We start from the raw sequence: 19,952 nt of genomic DNA, 5'->3' as shown, positions 1-19,952 counted from the left end.
GCTAAAGCAGCTTGACATTGGAGACTAGGCAGGTCCACCTCCATGATCTGGAGACTAGGCAGGTCCACCTCCATGATCTGGAGACTAGGCAGGTCCACCTCCATGATCTGGGGACTAGGCAGGTCCACCTCCATGATCTGTAGACTTGGCAGGTCCACCTCCATGATCTGGAGACTAGGCAGGTCCGCCTCCATGATCTGGAGACTAGGCAGGTCCGCCTCCATGATCTGGAGACTAGGCAGGTCCGCCTCCATGATCTGGAGACTAGGCAGGTCCGCCACCATGATCTGGAGACTAGGCAGGTCCGCCACCATGATCTGGAGACTAGGCAGGTCCGCCTCCATGATCTGGAGACTAGGCAGGTCCGCCTCCATGATCTGGAGACTAGGCAGGTCCGCCTCCATGATCTGGAGACTAGGCAGGTCCGCCTCCATGATCTGGAGACTAGGCAGGTCCACCTCCATGATCTGGAGACTAGGCAGGTCCACCTCCTTGATCTGGAGACTAGGCATGTCCACCTCCATGATTTGGAGATTGGACCGGTCCACCTCCATAATCTGGAGACTAGGCAGGTCCACCTCCATGATCTGGAGATTGGGCCAGTCCACCTCCATGATCTGGAGACTAGGCAACTCCACCTCCATGATCTGGAGACTAGGCAACTCCACCTCCATGATCTGGAGACTAGGCAACTCCACCTCCATGATCTGGAGACTAGGCAGGTCCACCTCCATAATGTGGAGACTAGGCAGGTCCACCTCCATTTGTTGGAAACTAGACAACTTTTTATTAGTTATTTGCAGACATAGTAATTCTAGGAACAACTACAGTTTACTCTGATTCAGTGGGCTAGCTTAAAATAGACACTTCCTCTATGGAATTAAACAAAAGCTTTCTTCTCTACCCACAAAAAATGCTTGTGTAACTCAGAGCTTTGACTTGCTGTCTTAAAGCACCAGTGTCTTTGCCTTTTGTTTTACTGTATAGTATCTGATACATTCAATAGATAATTGCTTGTATTTTTGTGCAATCAGCAATGTGACATTTTCAGAGTGCGTATTTTATTCTGCAATGGAAAGGACCATGTTTTGTCTACCATTAACTCATCAAAAATCCTTTATTTCACAGCCTGCGCCTGTCCGCTTACTGTGTGGTTTCAAGGGAAAATTAGGACACAGAGAATTGCTTTTACTCAGGTTCTTGTTTCTGTGCTTTTTGGTATTACAAAGGTACTGGTGCTTTAAGTCTAAGATCAATTATCTGATGTGCCTTGTTTCATGAGTACTTGAAATGTAATATTTTTTTTCCACTTGGTGTCAAATCTGTAATCCCATCAAGTCTTTATTTTGTACTGACTGTCAATTGTGTATTAAGAGTGGTGATTTCGTGATCGCAGGCTTTTTTGGCTTTTGTTTATTTGTAAACTGGAACATTTGATAAACATGGGTTACATCATATTAAGTTTGTAAACAATGCACAGCTTTCAAGAAATTGTTCAAGTTTGATGCAGAACATATGAGGCATTCATTTTCAAGGCAAAATAGATTTTATAAAAAGGGACCTTCATGCATCAATCACTATGATATAAAGTGTAAATATGGGGGAAGAAGGTATATTGGGTTTTTACGCAGGTTCCACCAACTAGGCACCCTTTCCTGATTTACGGTAAGTAGCAAAGTGAAGTAGTCTGTCGTGTTATGTCATTCAAAATACAAGTTGTGTTCTCTAAATACCATATGGATTTAAATGTCTTGTTAGATATGCAAAGCTTTAGTTTCGGTCTGACGGTGTGGGGTGGTCATTATTTGTTTTTAGTTTGAGAGGAGGACACACCAGAATCTTATGCCTAGTACAAAGATGGATTTCCTTAAAGGGACACTCCAGGCACCCAGACCACTTCTGCCCATTGGAGTGGTCTGGGTGCCAACTCCCACTACCCTTAACCCTGCAACTGTAATTATTGCAGTTTTCATAAACTGCAGGGTTAACTCCTCCTCTAGTGGCTGTCTACTAGACAGTCACTAGAGGGCATTTCCGGGATTCTAGCACAGAAAACCTGTCGCAGGACATCCTTACGCTTTGTGAGGACCTCCAGCGTCGCTAAAATCCCCATAGGAAAGCATTGAAAAACATTTTCAATGCTTTCCTATGGAGAGGTCTAATGCGCGTGTACAGCATTGCCGCGCATGCGCATTAGGTCTCCCCCGCCGGTGGGCGTGATCAGTCTCCCCAGCCGGCTGACGTGATGAAGGGGAGGAGCGGCGGAGGAAGAAGCAGCGACAAGGGCATCGTCACTGCCTTTGGTAAGTGACTGAAGGGGTTTTCACCCCTTCAGCAACTGGGGATAGGAGGTGGGAGGGAGAGGGGACCTGCAGTGCCAGGACAACTGATTGTTTTCCTGGCACTGGAGAGTCCCTTTAAGTTTAATTGCAGTATGCTTTGATTATTGTAACTGTAGTTGAGGAAGAATGGTGGTCTTTGTAGTGAGTGTGAATATTGCTTGTAAATGTAGCATTAGCTTTTTCAAAAGTGACTTGCGTATCATTGTAAATAATTTTAAAGTGGCATGGTGCTTCTGCAGTTTATTCAATGCAGTTCCTAACTTTCACCCAGGATGTAGTTAACTGTTAGTTTTCCAGAAATGATCTAGAGTGGTGTTCTTGATTGCCTGTAGTAAGAAGAACAAGGTAATCTGTCATGCTCATTTAGGAGACATTGCACTAGAGCAGGTAAGAGATTAGTTGATGTCCTCTTTAGAACTTGTATTGTAAATGATAACCAAAGTGTTTCAGTGAGGTTTTGTAGATGCTTCACTTTAAAAAAATGTCATGAGAGCGTGTATATCTGTTTTTATACTTAGGCTGAGAAATAGAAGATGTTGGAACTGGAGGAGGTTGCTTTTGTAGGTCAGAAGATTGGTTGTTGGGAAGTGGTAGTAAACAGTTGTAACATCAGTTCCTTATATCTGAGCTTATTTGAATCAAGATGTAAGTGTACTGTGAGCAGAACATTTACATATTTGTATACAGAGCAATAATGAAAATGTACCACATCATTATTTGAATGCATAATATTATTACTCTGCAAATATAGATTTAGCAGTTTGTAGTAGTTTTCTCTCCTGTTTTCATTTGCTTTTTTTTCCCGCCCCCGGCGTCCTACATCATCCCGTCTGTACCATTTGCCTTTTTTTTTTTTTTTTATGTAAAGGAACTGAGGATTTTATGAGCTATCTACTCCTCCTTGTGATATTACATCAAACGTATAGAGCATTGCCTTCTCTATCCTAAAGAATTTGTTCCGTGTATAAACAAAGCACATAGCAAATCTCATTTTCTTGTTATGTCGGTCAGTTGACCCTAACCGTCTCATGATGATGTGACTCTTCCAGTCTGGTGGACAAGACCAAGAACGGAAAAGGACAAAGCGTCGGGGTGACCTTTATTCTATACAAACCTCCCTAATTGTGGCTGCCCTGAAAAAGATGCTGCCTATTGGACTGAACATGTGCACCCCAGGGGACCAAGAGCTGATCTCATTGGCAAAGAGCAGATACAGCCTGGTAAGTGTGACACATATACACCCGTACAGCATTACTTGTTTCAGGTTGCACCTGTTTCTCTCACAGTGAGTTGTCTTACGCATACTTAAAATCTCCCAGGCAGGAAAAAAAAAATAGAAATTGTGATCTTCATCATTACACGTTAATTTATACCATTATTTTTTTTGGTCCTGAATTGCTGTTCATTCAAATAAATGCTAATATAATTTGGGATGAGCATAGATTATAAATATCACATTAGCATGTATGTCATTGTGTGCAGATTAATCATCTTCACTGGTTAAAATCATTATTCATAAAAGAGATTCATTGCAGACATAGAATCAAAAAGTCACTATGTAGCTTCTGCAATAACCAAACATGAACAGCCAGTACTATTTTTGGGTCTGTAAGAAAATATTTTCAGATATCAAAGCATATTTAAGCTGTTGCAAATAAATAGCAAAAATAAAAAATAAAAACCTGTTTTTATAATACACTAATTGTCATCTTACTTACATATTACTTTAGGTATTTGTATTATGTTTATTATAAACTCTTGTTACACCTTGTAGCATGTCGTTATGTACACAAGCTTCTTAACTTTAGTAATTGTAGTTAAGAAGAAGTAGGTACCAACCAATATTCTAGTATGAGCATAATTAAACAGATAGTATATTTAGGATATTTTAGGGTCAGATTTTCAACTCTTCCAGTTACTACAAAAAATACTCTTAGCATAGTTAACACATTTTATGATGGCTAATATTCTCAATTTTGTTTTTGTTATACACACCTTTCTATTTTTACAGAAAGATACAGATGATGAAGTGAAAGAACATTTACGTAGCAACCTCCATCTGCAGGAAAGGGTAAGGTTTCAGCATAAACATCTAAAAATTCCACTATCGAACAAGGTCTGATCCAATCATTAGATGAAATGTGGTAGCCTTTATCATCCGCCATATTGGCATTTTACGAGCTAACATGAATTGTTTTTAGAGGATGTCAAGCAGGAGAAGTATCATAATGTTCCACCAAGAAAACCAGCATCCCACTGCCTAGCCTGGGATTGTTCTGTTTTTGTTTGGGAACAGAGACTTGATTTCCTATTAGGCAGAGCAGGCACCTGTCTACAGCTGCATATCTACTGGGGGACACCTGGTTTCAGCACATATACATTTGCCTTTTTAAAATGGAAGTGAACTGGTAAAGAGTTAATCACAAGAACCCTTGGCCAGTGTCCTCTGTGCCTAGTCAGCGCCCTATACTTGATAACAGAGCTACAGGAACAGTTAAGGGTGTAAAACTTAGTGCTGTCCCAGCTCTTCCAGTGTCTGAGTGTCCCGTATCTGTGGATGGGCAGTAAGTAGAAGATTTCTTTCCATCTGCACCTTAAGCCTCCCAAATAGAAAGTGCTTTGCAGGAGGGGCAAGGACAGCACTGAGTGATACACACTGTATAACAGCCACTGCAGTTTTTCTATCAATCATAGAAGGATACCTTGACTGCTGAAGATGTAGGAGGATGAGTATTGTGGAAATGTAACCTTAAAACTTCACATGTAGAAATGTTTAATTATATATATATATATATATTTTTATGAACATTTTTTCTGCCTGTAATGGCAGGTAACAAAATTATTAATCTCACTTTATCTGCTCTAGGGGCTGTTACGATATCTAGTGACCCAACACGCAGAGTAAATATATGATAATAGATTAGACAACATGTTTAGAATGGCCGGGTTATATGTTGTTAGAACAAGAATGGGAAGCAAAAAAACAATAGCCAAGTCAGGGAAAACAGAACTGAGATTAGTCAGGAGAAAGCCAAGATCAAAATACCAAAATAGATACAAAAAACAGAAACCACAACAGGGCAATGACTAGCACCCTAAATGTTCTTTATATAGTCTATGCCTTTAATTGGTAGCCATTTCAATTTGAACGTTTTGGGGACCTCCCCAGGCTGTGTATTAGCCTGGGCACCATAAGGTAATGTGACCGGGGCACACTAGAATTATGAATTGCGTGCCTACAGGTGTCCAACAAGTAAATCCGACCCTGTCGTGAAGTGTGTATTATGTCATAATTCAGCTGTCCAATTCACCAAGTTTCAAAGTGTTTTATTTACTAAACTGGGAAACATGGATCATTGACCAGGGAATTGCAAATATTAAACTAACCAGTGGGTTTTATTTTTTATTTATATATATATATATATAGTATATTTAGGATATTTTAGGGTCAGATTTTCAACTCTTCCAGTTACTACAAAAAATACTCTTAGCATAGTTAACACATTTTATGATGGCTAATATATATATTTAAGAATGGAGTATGCTCAACATTTACCATCTATAGCAGGCTTTATACCCTAAAACCTTTTTCGATTTTTCTTGTATCTCTCTCAATGATTGTCTAGTGCAGGCATAGGCAACCTTCGGCACTGCAGATGTTTTTGACTACACCTACCATGATGCTTTGCCAGCATTATGGGTGTAAGAGAATTATGGGGGATGTAGTCCACAACATCTGGAGTGCCGAAGGTTGCCTATCCCTGGTCTAGTGAATCACGCTTGTACCTTTACTATTAAGCTGCTGGACATTAGTCTGCATTATCACGTCTGGAAACATTTATTATGAGGTTCCACTTGAATGCGCTGAAGAGATGATTAGACACTTAATAATCATTCATTTACATGATTTCCTTATTTTCTAGTGACTCTGTGACCCATGTTGCATAGTGTTGAAGTGCTGCTCACTTTAGCAGCTCTGATTTTGCCTGTCTTTTTGACACACACCTGGGTCCAATTATTTTGCTGTTCCCTGCTTATGATGTACAAATTACCCTTGATTTCTTTCATTTAAAACTAATTGATGTTTGAGCAGTGTGTAGCTTAAGAATGGTCTTGAAGCATGTTAGAGTCGCCATTCATCCTCCACACTAGAGGCTCTGACCTTGTTGTTTCTCCCTGATTTTTTAGTCGGAAGACCCTGCGGTGAAGTGGCAGCTTAATCTTTACAAGGATATTCTGAGAAATGAAGAGCAGGATTCAGAAAAGACCGTAGAGCGTGTTCAGAAAATATCCGCAGCAGTCTTTCACCTTGAGCAGGTGGGAATCATTTTAACAGCTGTCTCTTCACTTGAATGGATCATGCAAATTGATTTAAAGGGATCCTTAATGTCCAATATGCAGTCTCCTAGAGTACGTCCTTTGCACCCTAAATGATGGTGCTCAAATTTCCCATGATGCGCAACCAACCTAAAAGCGGTTTCAACTTCATGGGTAAATCAGTTCTTTAACATGTAGAGAACCAAAGTTTCCTGTTAGTGCTATGCTACATCTTGGGAATTGTGGTCCAAGGAAACTTGAAAACCACAGATATTTTTTAAAACTACACTGATTCTTGTTCCACCAGAAGAAAATCAGAGATGCAAATTATAATTGTCATTTCTATCACACATCTGGAGCTGTAATGATTCTATTTCCCATAGCAACACCAAAGAAGGCTTAGTCATTTTTTAGATCAGTTTTTAACTTTCATTGACATTCATTTAAGATTCTCGATGGAATTGCCTATGATAATAAGTCTTACATCAATGAATTGTATCCCTGGTTTCTATTCATACCTGCAGGTGGAGCAGCCATTGAGATCTAAAAAAGCTGTTTGGCACAAGCTTTTGTCGAAGCAGAGGAAGCGAGCTGTGGTGGCTTGTTTCCGCATGGCTCCATTGTACAATCTTCCAAGGTTAGACTCCTGAGATGTGTCTTTGTTATTATTTCATTTTTATGCAGTCTGAAGTCAGTTTGTTGCTGAGAGTTGCCTTGTGTGAATGATCTGTGCTACAGTATAACCATGCAGCATTCTATTTTGTTACCTACGTAGCTTTTGATTGACATTGCAGTTTGCATTTTGCCATATAAGAAGCTATCTTTTCCCTAATAACCAAGAGATACACTGTGCTAAAATCCTGATTTGCCCATTGGTAAAACTCCAATCAGAAAGCTATTTATAAAATGTGATGACATTGCAAAGTTCTGAAAGTGGAGTATTTAATGTAATATACCATAAACAGGGGTATATTAAAAAAAAAACACAATCGAATTTGAGAAGAATTGACTGGGGAATTGCAAATTTTAAGCCAACGTAGCTAGGAAAATTGCTGGGCGATATACTTTTCCAGTTGACTGTTTTGTACAAAAATTAGCAATTGGTATCAATTCTCCACAATCCCCAATTTAATGAAAAACGGCCAAATGTCCTTGCTTAATTAATTGGTTTCTATCCCATAACTGTAGTATTTGCTGTTCAGCACCACTTCTTTATATCTCCTCCTGTGTCCTTTTAGCAATGAAATAAACTTTCCCTCAACCTATTGTTAGCTAACGGACTGAATAGGCTACCCTTACCAGCTAGATAGATTTGAGTGTTATGTGCTTTGGTATTTTGACAATAAACATAGTCTTAGTTTGTGTCTTTTTAATTTTAATTTGAAGTTTTATTAGTGATTTGTATAAATGGAAAAATGTAACTACATTAAAGTGTTTTTTGGTATTGCTATTAATCTTCTTTTTAGAGGAGTTCACTATAATGAGATAAAATTGCATTTTGTCTAACAATAGTTGAGCGTGATACATTTTAGTCACACAAATATTCTGCTCAAGTGAAGTCTTCTGCAACTAGGCTTCAAAAAGCAATGACAAAATGAAGCTCAGTAACACAGCTTGAGATGTTAGTGTGGGTTATTCACCTATTTGGCACTGGACCTGACCCATTATATAAAGCAATATCCAGATGCCAAGCAGTTTTGATGAGCTGCATTGCTTTCAAAATAACATTTTTGGGTTTATCCTCTAGACCACGTATTATGGAGAAGTGGCTAAGAAACTGCAATTGTTTATGGTGAAAAATGACAAATTGAAATGATGAAATTTGAGCTTCTAACTAATTCGGTTATTGTGGCGTAAAATGTACATTCCATGTTTGATGAACAGCAGTTTGAGAAATAAACCCCTTTGCATCTGTCCATTGAATGGGTAGTTAAGCAATATTATGCACAGTAACACATATGCAGGAAAATATTACAAGTTATCATCCCACCTTTACAAAATGTGCATGATTAAAGTGATCGGTATGCTTACGCCAACACGAGTAGCAACAGGCTGAGTTTATATCATGTGGCAATGACAAAGATTTTCTAAACGTATTATATGCATGAGTGTATACGTGTGCCATGCATAAATGTGTGCATGCATCATGTATACACATTCCCAGATCTGTGCACAAATAGCATTGCACGTGCATATAGAAGATAAGGTTTCATGAAGTATCAATTCATAAACTGTTTGTGTTTTCCAGAGTGATCTAAGCATACAATTTTTTATATCTCGAGATTGTCTGTGCTATATTGCAGAGTTCTGGCTACCTATGAGGACACATAATATAAAAATAGCACTTTATGCTATTTCATTTTAATGGACCGTTGATTGGAGTATGTATTTGATTGGACTTGTTATAGGATGTTTGCAGCACCTTGAGTGATATATTTGTCATTGTTTGTAGTGATAACAATCAATGGCCTTAATTTAATAAGCTTTCCGAATGGTTCAATATTGTAAGAAACATTTTCCAAATGATTTATCTCCAAAAATTCTCATAGACTTTAATGGTGACATCTGTAGATTAATCATTTGGAAAGTTTTTTCTAAAAGTCTTGAATCATTGGGAATGGTTATAAAGACAAGCCTATGTCCTTTCACCTTTCTTTAAAGAGCAGGGTACTGTGATATTAAAAACATTAGCTAAACAATATGCATTCGCTATGCACTTACATAGTTTCATAGGCTGAAAAGAGATACGTGACCATCAAGTTCAGCCTTTCTCGTAATCTATTTTTTTTGCTGTTTATCCAAAAGAAGACAAAAAACACAGTTTGAAGCACTTTCACATTTTGCAACAAACTTCCTTCTTCCTTTTGACCCCAAAATGGCAACTAGATTTGGATAAAGAAGCTATTACCCAACAATTTAAAAATTACCTCCCTGAATATTATGTTTTTGCAAGTATGCATCCAGTTGCTGTTTAAACTTCTGACAGACTTGGATAAAACCACTTCTTCGGGTAGTGAATTTCACATCCTTATTGTTCTCACTGTAAAAAAAAACAAAAAATAACCTTTCCTTTGCAGTGGAGTAAATCTCCTTTCTTCCAGTCTAAACATATGCGCTTGAGTCCTATGCATAGTCCTGCTTGTGCCAGATATTTTATAATCAAGGGCTGTTCACCAAACTGTGAATTCCTGGGAACTGAAAAGCAAATCCTGACAATTCACACCTTTGTGGATAACCCAATGTATGTTAAAATATAAATCTCTAAGGTACTACAGAATGTCTGCAAAAACACATGTAAACTCGAGCGTTACCACACTTTTACCAACAACAGTGAAAGGGTCAATTCTTTTGAATGCCAAAAGCTCTAGATGTGCATTGTATTCTCTGGCAATTGGTTAATCTGTAGCTGTTTCTGCTGTTGGTTAAAGTAAATGCTGTACAATATGAATGTGCAATTGCTATTAGACATTAAATGCATATGAGAGTGATAACCTTCTGTCTTTTCTTTTCTTTTTTCTTTATTCTTTTTTTCTTTGCATCAGCCTATTCTTATTCTTTGTATGTGCCAGGATAAGAATACAATGTGTTTTTGAGTCAAGTTCAATGCCAATACTTTCTATCCTTTTTTTTTTAACTTCTATTTGAAAATGATTTATTGTTGTGACGTTTTTGTTGATTTTTTTTTTTTGTGCTGCTGGTGCTTGAATAAAAACCTATATGTTTTTCTTCAGACACAAAATTAACAATTTCTTCCTGAGCTCCTACCAACGCATTTGGCTGGAAAAAGTACATGAGAACTCAGACTATGACAGTCTAATACTCGTGTTAACGGTAATGTAACTTGTGGCTAAACCTGTCCTTGTGCACACAAGTACTCCACCCCAGCCATGATGTGGTGTATTCATTGGCTTGTACAATTTTTCTAAGAGATTCTGATTGGTCAGAAATTAGCATATTTCAAAACCTTGGGTACTTCCAATGGAAATCCTGTTACTATTGTTTGTAGACATCACGTAATATTAAGTATGTTCAGAGAACATTTTAGAAGATCAAAAATTAGAGGTCTTAAAATTTAATTGACTCCTTTTACGATCCATCAAAAGGTTAGGCCTCCGTGGAAATTCTTCACTGATTTGTTTGTATTTGGTACAAGTTTCTAACCAGCAGTTGCGGATCACTTCAAAGTGTTATCAGCATAACACAGTGTATTTGCCTTTGTAGCAATGCCTGCATTTTTAAATACTTGTTCTCTGTTTCATTGAACCACGTAGGTTTATATCCTCATCAGACATGAAAAACCTTCTTGATGTTCCGTGAAATGATTTCACACTTTGGTGCTGGTGGGAAAATGCTTGCAATAATTGCTATTCTATTTCATTATCAGTCTCACCCTAACGAAAAAAATATATATTTCTCATTGACTAAATACACTGATGATGTGGAGTGTTTGGACTGCCATGATATGGGAAACATTGTGCTTAATTTTGTACTGACCAATCAAGATATCCAAATTGTACAAGATTCCAAATCCAAACTAATCATGAGTCACCTGAACTTTTTTTTTTTTTAATGTTCTTTTGTACCCCTCTTGATCCCACTTTCACCTCCTGCCAGGCACCGTTCTATTAACCTCTTCCTCCATGGTTATCTGAAACTCTGGATAGAAACAGAGGAAAATTCCTTTGAGGAGAAACTAATTCAGGATTTGGCTGTAAGTACGGGATTAGCTGGAGTTTGGCACAGATCGCAAATAAATAATTACTACAGCTTATGTACTGCTTCTAAAGAGACATCTAAAAATGAGCAATGCTTCTTACACAGCTTTTAAACATGGCCCAAATTTCCCTTTAATTACAAATGGTTCAAATGTGTCCTGGCAACAGAATGACCATCGACGGTGATTAATTGAAACAATTAGTTTAGTGCAGAGTATTATGTGGTTAAGAGAGCCAAGTTTTGAAATCATAGTCATTTTATTAGGTTCCTTCGACAGATTTATTAATTAAGCTGATTGTGTTCTAAATGTTAAAGTAGCTAATTGGTTTATTTAGGATGTAAAGTTAATAAGCCAATTCTGAGAATCCTCTACACATCTTGACTGGTTACATGGCTTAGAAGCTGCAGATCATGAACTTAGGAACCCTCTAAAACATGAAATTTGAAGTAATATTCTAAATGCCAATGGAACACTGCTGGTATTTTGTGTAATTGCTTGTACCAGGTGCGTCATTACAGATATTTCGTTTTTCTTCTTTTCCAAGTTCGATTCTTAAAAAGAAATGATGGCCTAAAAGACTAGTGTATTTAAGCAACCTGACATTTCCTTCTTAGTGTATTCAAATACATGTTAAAAAAAACAAAAAAAAAAAAACAGTTCCTTACTGAAGAAAATGTTTCAAAATTATATAACACAAATTCAATTATTTGATTACATTTATTTTGGGTAACACGGATTTGGAGGAAGAATAACTTTTGGCATTTATGATAGACAATAAAAGGAACAGATTGTAAGTTCTGAAGGACACTAAACACATAATAAATATGATGTTCTAAAGGGCTATTTGAATATTTTGCCAACATCTATTTTCTGTTGTTTTCCTGTTCATGACACAGATTAAGGCCTGGACGGTAATATAATTTGGTAATTATAAAATAAACGCAATAATTTTCTACGTGGAAAAAAAAACAAAACTGCTTAGGAGAAAATGTGATTCATCCAATACAGAGAGCTAAAAAAATAGAAAAATCTAACAAAGTAATTGCAGTCGAATTCTACAGCTTATTAAGGCACTATAAGCTGTACGTTGGACTGTTTGTTCCAGCTGAATTTGACTTCGCTCCATATGATTCATGTTAACCTCCATTTGCCTCTATTCTGACTATGGGCCTGCTCTCGGCTAAACGTTGTTTGGCTGGTGGGACATGCATTTACGTGTGAGTGAAAACGCTAGCAACATTATAGTTGTTGGCATACTCCATACAAAACAAATCACACCTGCTACTATACTGCATTCAAGCACATTTTAAGTCTTGCCAGGTTTCTCCCGGAACAGCAAATGTTTAGCATTCATGTCTCCGTTATGGCAAGGCTAAAAATGTGATTTTAAACAGTTTCCACCACTTCATTGACACTGATTCAAGGGGATTTACATACTGCAAATGTCCCCTAAACTCATCTTGCCAGTCTGTATACTGAGAGCCTTGTTTACTTATTTAAGACACGTCGTGGCTAGGTTCAGAAATGCAGTTTATTACAAAGAAAATAGTGGTCACAAAACTTGCTTTTGAAACATATTAGAATGTTTCTAAGTTCCATTCTAGGAGGTCCTGGATACCAGCTAGTGGTAAGCGAGTGTGAAGGGGATAAGTGCCTCTAATTACACCAATCTCTCTTCTTCTACTCCCTCATTCATAAATGCTATTCATTATTAAAAATCCATGCCGTAACATCAAATACCAAGGATAACCAAAAGGAACCGCACCTAATTTCACGTAAACACCGATTGTTCTAAAGGACCACCAAATCCAAAGTGATATAGCAGCAAACAAGAAGATCTTTAAGGCACTAGCATTGTTCAAGCCATGGGCAGGTTTATTGGATCAAAGTGGTACAGCAACGTTTCGACTTACTGTGCGGTCTTTGTCAAGCTTGACAAAGACCTCACAATAGGTCAAAACGTTGCTCTGTCACTTTGATCCAATAAATATATATTTTTTTAAAGTATAAAATTCTCTCTCTAAATATATATTAGGATTTCAATTTTACGTTGCCACTGAATTCCCCCTCTCATGCTGCAATTACACAGTACAGAGTGATCACAAAGAAGTCTCTACTGTGTGAGTGGGGAGATCCCTCTATGGATCAGTATTGATGTCAGCAGAGGGAGTCCCTGTGAGGTGGGATTAGGAGCCGGGGTACGAGTTGGATTAAGGGTAGGATTATTCATAGAATAGTAAGTAGGATTATGGGTTGTATTAGGGCAAAAGGTATACATGTAGGGTAACATTGTACTTTACAACAGTTGCAGAACACAATTATGGGGTGTTTAAAATATTGTCTCTGTGAATTTCCCAGAAATAAAACAGAAAAAATGAAACATTTTGACTGAGGATTATTATAATGTGGCTAAATGATAAGTGTCCATATGCTCTTAGTTTCTTTACAAGTTAAATTGCTTATGTTTTGCTTTATTCAGCATTGTGTTTTGAATGCTCTTAGTCAAATAGGCTGGGAAATGTACTTTCTACAAATAGACACTTTTGTGTAGCAGTTTTGGATTATGTGGCTATTATAAAAGTTATAATCGCAGCATTCTAAATTTTGCTACATTTTAGCCTTAAAACTCTAATTTCCTCCTTGTTTCATAACTTCTAGAAATTAATTGAAATCATAGACATACTGGGCATTTAAAAAAAAAATAAAGGCAATTTAGTGTATCTATTGTTAATTGTTTTGGTTTTAGTTGCACTTTCTGTGAAAAAAGTGTTGCTTTTATGGCTGTCTCGTAAACCTCTAAGGTTGATCCCTGACTGAGATTTCAAAAGTAATGTTGTCCCCAAATCCTCCAAAAGCCTATGAAGATTTGCTGTGCAAGTCCAAATAGTTACACTTTAGTACGCAAATTAGCATAGTTTTTCTAGTTTCGTAGCAGACATTTTTTTTCTTAACCTATTCTTATCTACACATTTCTAGAATTGCAGTCGATTTCTAAAAATCTCCCTTAAACTTTGGGGATTTGAATAAAACATTTTTTGGAATTTTCATACACCAAAATTGGCTATATTTGTAGTATTTCAACATGCAATTTCAGAGGTTTTTAGTCTCACCTCTCATAAAAATCTATTTACTCCACTGGTATCTGATAAACAGAGTAGCCATAAATAGAGCTATAGCCACTTTCTATATATAGGTAGCTGATGTCAGATATTGCTCTAAAGTATCTTGTATCCTCGATAATGGTTTGTGCTTTTTACACTGCTATCAGTAGAAATTAGATAATGGGGTGGAAAAGCAGGATTGTTTAAGAGATGTGGTCTGGAAAGGTTAGCCAATGTCAGAGAGGATCACTGGTTAGTAACTTCGAGCAATCACACAAAAGGGAAGAGGTTACATCGATGAATGAGGAAAGAGATTTACATGAATGATTGATCATGCCCGTGTCACTAAATATTATTGTCAACAACTTCTCCTGAGATATATCATCTGTTAGGAATAGCTTCCCAGGATTAGATTGCATGGCATTTCAGGAATCAATGTATCAGTAGCTATTCCTAAAAGTCTGGCACTTTATGATGTAGGGGGGGCAATGGCCACCTCTGCCCAAAAGAACACCCTATGGCCAAAAACATATTTTCTTTAAAAAAAAATATATACACCCAATGAAGACATGCAGGCATTTATTTGGACTACATCTACAAACTAGTTGTAAAAGCTGGAGATCTGTTATCTGTCTTTACAAGCCCACCCCCCATTGATAAGCACACGCAATCACGTCTTTCTAAAGCTTATTAGTGAGCTGTAATAAACAGTGAACCTGCCTCTTCCGTTAACTCTGTAGAGCTAGCTCAAGTGGAAAAAATTCTCTCTGGCTTTCTGACTGACTGCCAGTGAGGTGTCTCTGCCCTAATTATAAAATGTTATAAATTGTCATAAATGTGACAGATTCAGGGCATTTAAAGTACTACAGCACGCTGATGCTTTATGTTTGTGGCGTGTTCCTGTGGATATAATTTCATGATAAACCTGAGTGATGATAAGTATAGTTTCTCAAGGGTCATGTGTCCTGGGAAGTATAATATTCTCCCAGGCTCTGTGTCCCACTAGGCATAGTTTTTCAAGGCATCAGGGTCCTAATGGGGACAGTTTATTGACATAGCTGTGTCTTAGTAAGCATACTTTTCTTCTCAGACACAAGTAGTGATAGGAAAAAGCATACTTCTTTTCACAGATGTACCACATACATTTAATCCTCCAGTTTTAAAATGCGTACTCCTTCACCAGTATTGGGGGCTGTGTTATGGGTCCCACAGGTCCACAAATGTAAGTAATTACCGTAACTCTACCATTATTAAAAGGTAACTCTAACATTATTAAAAGTAGATCCCGCAATGCTTTAACCTAAAGGAAGATTTAGTCAAAAATGTCAAGGTGCAGACTAGATTAACACAGATATTTATATGTATGTATCTGTGCATGTATGCGTTTTTTTTTTTCCCATCAGCCTATGTGTGTAATCATCAGAATATGTAAAGAAAGCTGTGAAGGTGTAAGACCATTTTATCAAATTTTTTAAAATATGTATAAAAAAAAAAAGCTAGATGAACGCTATAGCATTCTGAACTCTATGAACATTCTGTTGTTTGCAATGGGGCCATCACAATTGCTTTGTGGGTAAAAAAGCAAATAACTTGGGTAGAAGCATTAAAGGCTGTGTAAGTTGCATTTTTCTGCTATATTTAAAATTGCATAAAATCTGCATAAATACAAAATACTTATCTCCGATGCCATTTCTATCTTGGTTTTGCAGTTTAATATTATCCCTGACCCATCACCTTTCAATACTCTGTGAGTTTCTATACTGTACAAGGTTTAAAATGACCTTTGTCACTGGCAATCTCTCTATCTTCCAGTTGACTTGGTCTTTGCTTTGTCTTTTAAGCCTAAAAGGTCAAAACTGGATTCTCAGAGCTGAAGCCAACAGTAATCCTGATACTGTAACCATCCTGTCCTGTAACCCTAAGCTGAGACGACTACCATCCCCCCCAAACCGTGTCCTTCCTTCCCTTCCTCCTTTCCCACTCATTCATTCCCATTGACATAGATCATCCCTCCCAACTTCCCTATTGCATGTTGTTTGCATGTTCACAAAACATATCAATGATTTATGTGTTTTGATAATAAAAAATACAACCAGCAATCAGCAAGTAAGTGGTAATCCTAGTACGAACTTTTCATAAGATTTTGGTAAAAGCAATATGATAGTAAGAAACTGGTTGGGTTATTCTGGGCATTTTAACTTTCCCTTCAGCAACATTATCAGCATGTCCGACGCTATTGTACACTCCTCTAAAATTACAGAACAATAGAATTTTTAACTTTTTCAATTCCAGAAAATTGCAAAGGCATTTTCCACTGCAGGGGTTATCTAAAATTGTAGATTATGCTTAATCTTAATTTTATTAATGACAAGAGGCGAATATTTGCTTAAGTCTCTCTTTACTAGAACTCCACAGCAGCACAGAAAAACAACCAATCAGGAAAAAGTTAGGTACTATAAAACTCCCCTCCCTATGCATCATTTCCTCTTTCAAGCTGCGACAAAACAGAATAAAAGGCAGAGAACATCATGGGAAAGAAACGAAGTCCTAGATACGATGAATATAATGATGTCCACCATCCGAGAGTAACCGCAAACTAGATAGTGTTGATGGACTGTAAGCTGAAACGAGAGAAAAATAGAATCGCTGGTAAATCCATTGTAGATGGTGTTGCGACATGTTTCCTAGCAGTCGGGCCATGAGCTGGCAAGCTGACCTATCAGCCATATTCCCGTAGTTGTATAATATCGAAGATCAATTTCGGACTTAGGGTCGCGAGAAGAAACTGCCACCATGTCTCAACTCATGATCCGTAAGGCGGCTCCACCGATCGTGCCAGGGTCATTCGGCGATGTGGCCTTGCAGGTAGATCTCCAATCTCAAGGAATGCGTCTAAGTCCACCACCAAAATCACAAAAGAAACCGAGGAGGGTCTTTCGTTCCTTCCTGTCCTACCCGGTGAGATGTCTCATCTGAGAATAAATTCATAATGCAGGCAAGAGCGTGGCCAAACCAGCCATATTCTAAGTGATCCCAATATTCCAAATGGACTGTGTGACACAATAGAGAAAAGACTCCAAAGGACGTCCATTCAGGGTTCGGAACTGAACTTGTGTGGAGGAACGGTGGTCGACTATTCTGGGAATAGTGAATCCCAGAAATCTTCAAAGGAATGGCAAATGACACCTGCCCATCTCCATGTCACTGGTGGGCACTGGGTTTTCCTCAGTGATATTCCTTCAGGCCTGCGGCCAAAAGGGGTTCGGTACCAATAGTGCAGGCCCGTCAGTAGGGCACAGGCCCAGCAGGCCAAACGAATGGACACAGAATGGTTCGCCAAGCAAATAGTCACAGACATAGCAGGCCGTTTAATGGGTGCAAACATGGCAGGCCGTGTTAATGGGCACAGACATAGCAGGCCGATTTAATGGGCACATACATAGCAGGCCGATTTAATGGGCACAGACATAGCAGGCCGTTTTAGTGGGCACAGACATAGCAGGCCGATCTTATGGGCACAGACATAGCAGGCCGATCTTATGGGCACAGACATAGCAGGCCGATCTTATGGGCACAGACATAGCAGGCCAAACAATGGGGCACAGACATAGCAGGCCAATCAATGGGTTGTGTATTACCATTATATTATTATATCATGTATTTATATATAGCGCCTTCCGATTCCGTAGCGCTTAACAATGGGTATTGAATGAGTAACGGGGACCTCTGAGTTCGGATAGAGGTCCCTACAATTGTAGATCCTCAGAGCATCCTGCGACATAGGACCCATAGACATCAACCCTTTTAGACGGCGTAATGCCATGTGAATAACCTGCACCGGGACTGGCAGTCCCTAAAAGCCCAGCAGGCAAATACTTGCATACCAGCTGTACTGGGTAGAAGCGGAAGTTGTTCCAGTGCCAATCACGTCCATGAATGTAACATACACTGAGCGAAAGTCTCCTTAACCCCTTAAGGACCAAACTTCTGGAATAAAAGGGAATCATGACGTGTCAGACACGTCATGTGTCCTTAAGGGGTTAAACTGTGAATTGGCATGCACATGCTCACACAGATCTGTTTGAAATTTCTTATCGTTATTATAGATTACCAGCATCATACCGGCTGAAGGGTAAAGTAACCATGGACACTTCCAGGAGTAGGGCGAAATGATAGCCAACTCAAAGACTCTCCCCAAGAACCTAAGAAAATTGTATAGTATCAGCGTAGACTGGTCTCCCATATCAGTGTGAGTCAGAGCCAGGTCTGTTAGCTTATATATCTGCCATGGACAGAGAATCCATCCAGAGCAGTCTCATCTGAGATTACATCGCTGGACAGAAAAATATATACTGAGAAGCACATGAATCCTAGAGTTAACTTACCAATATACCTGTAACTCCCAGCAATCCGCGATATACACTGTCAGTAGAACTTGCAGTAAACTGTGATATACACTGTGAGCAAAACTCACAGCAATCTGAGTGACATAATAGGTCCTGGTGTACCATGTGATAATGGGCCAGACGCAGGCCTCTGACATAGAAGACCTGGTGCATACAGGGTACAGGCTCCCACTGGAAGTAAGCGTATGAAGTACGCCTACAGTGGCAAAACAAAGGTCTGTGTAACAGACAGAGCAGTACATGGAATACTGACAATAGGCTGTTCTCCAGCCCAGAAAAGTAAACCTATATATACACACACATCTCAACATCTATAGACACACACGCACACAAATCTACATACATATATATATATATACCAATACATACACCCACACATACATATACCAGGATATAGTAATCTCATAGGAACATTGCCATTATAATGTCCCCTTAACAGAAGGTGTAATCACATAGCTGCATGCAGCCACCTAAGGAAAAACAAACTGACATGCAGCCAGGAGAAGCTGAACTGGGTGGGGACAGACCTCCAACGAGTAATGCAATGTACCGACGGGGGAGGGGCCGTGAGCGGTCTCTCCCGGTCAGACTCTCCCCCGCCCGGTCAGACACACGCGGTCCGCGCACGGGGGCGGCCGCGGCGAGGCGGGCACGTGGGGAAGAAGATCCGGCCGCTGGGTACTTGGGCGCGCACGCGAGTACCCTCGCGACCGGCAAAGTTAATTGGACCGATGGAGATGAACTCCGCGGTCCCGGAGCTCGGGGTTGAAGGAGGCAGATGTAGTCAGCCTCCTGAAGCCCACGAGCGGCACACACACCGCCAGGCAAAGGGGGAAAAAAACGGGTACAACAAGAGAAGGAGAAAATGGACAGGGGGTGGGCATAAGTCCAAGGCAAAACAGCAACGACCCCAAAGACCCCCCACAAATATATATGAAAATACAGTGAGCCTGAAGTTACAGGGAACTAATAAAATCACACAAAGATAAATAACATCATTATTGGAACAAAATCCAACAAGGGCAGAAACAATACTGAATACATAAGAATAAAATCTCACAAGTCTAAA

General features: G+C 38.9%; 1 protein-coding gene across 4 annotated transcripts in view; it reads left to right on the top strand.

Moving 5' to 3' along the window:
* Positions 1-19,952, top strand: part of RYR3 (ryanodine receptor 3) — a 477,900-nt gene that overhangs the window by 369,319 nt on the left and 88,629 nt on the right. For 2 of the 4 annotated variants that reach the window (XM_063439165.1, XM_063439167.1), the window contains exons 70-74: positions 3,392-3,562; positions 4,354-4,413; positions 6,531-6,659; positions 7,184-7,296; positions 10,391-10,490. In XM_063439165.1, coding sequence (XP_063295235.1) covers positions 3,392-3,562; positions 4,354-4,413; positions 6,531-6,659; positions 7,184-7,296; positions 10,391-10,490 — 573 coding nt within the window. Of the gene's footprint in view, positions 1-3,391; positions 3,563-4,353; positions 4,414-6,530; positions 6,660-7,183; positions 7,297-10,390; positions 10,491-11,273; positions 11,371-19,952 lie in introns of all 4 variants that reach the window. The other 2 variants (XM_063439168.1, XM_063439166.1) reach the window with 1 other exon arrangement.

Source organism: Pelobates fuscus, chromosome 13 (genome assembly GCF_036172605.1).
Source record: "Pelobates fuscus isolate aPelFus1 chromosome 13, aPelFus1.pri, whole genome shotgun sequence".
In the NCBI taxonomy this organism is placed as follows: Eukaryota; Metazoa; Chordata; class Amphibia; order Anura; family Pelobatidae; genus Pelobates; species Pelobates fuscus.
This window is presented reverse-complemented; position numbering and strand designations above follow the sequence as displayed.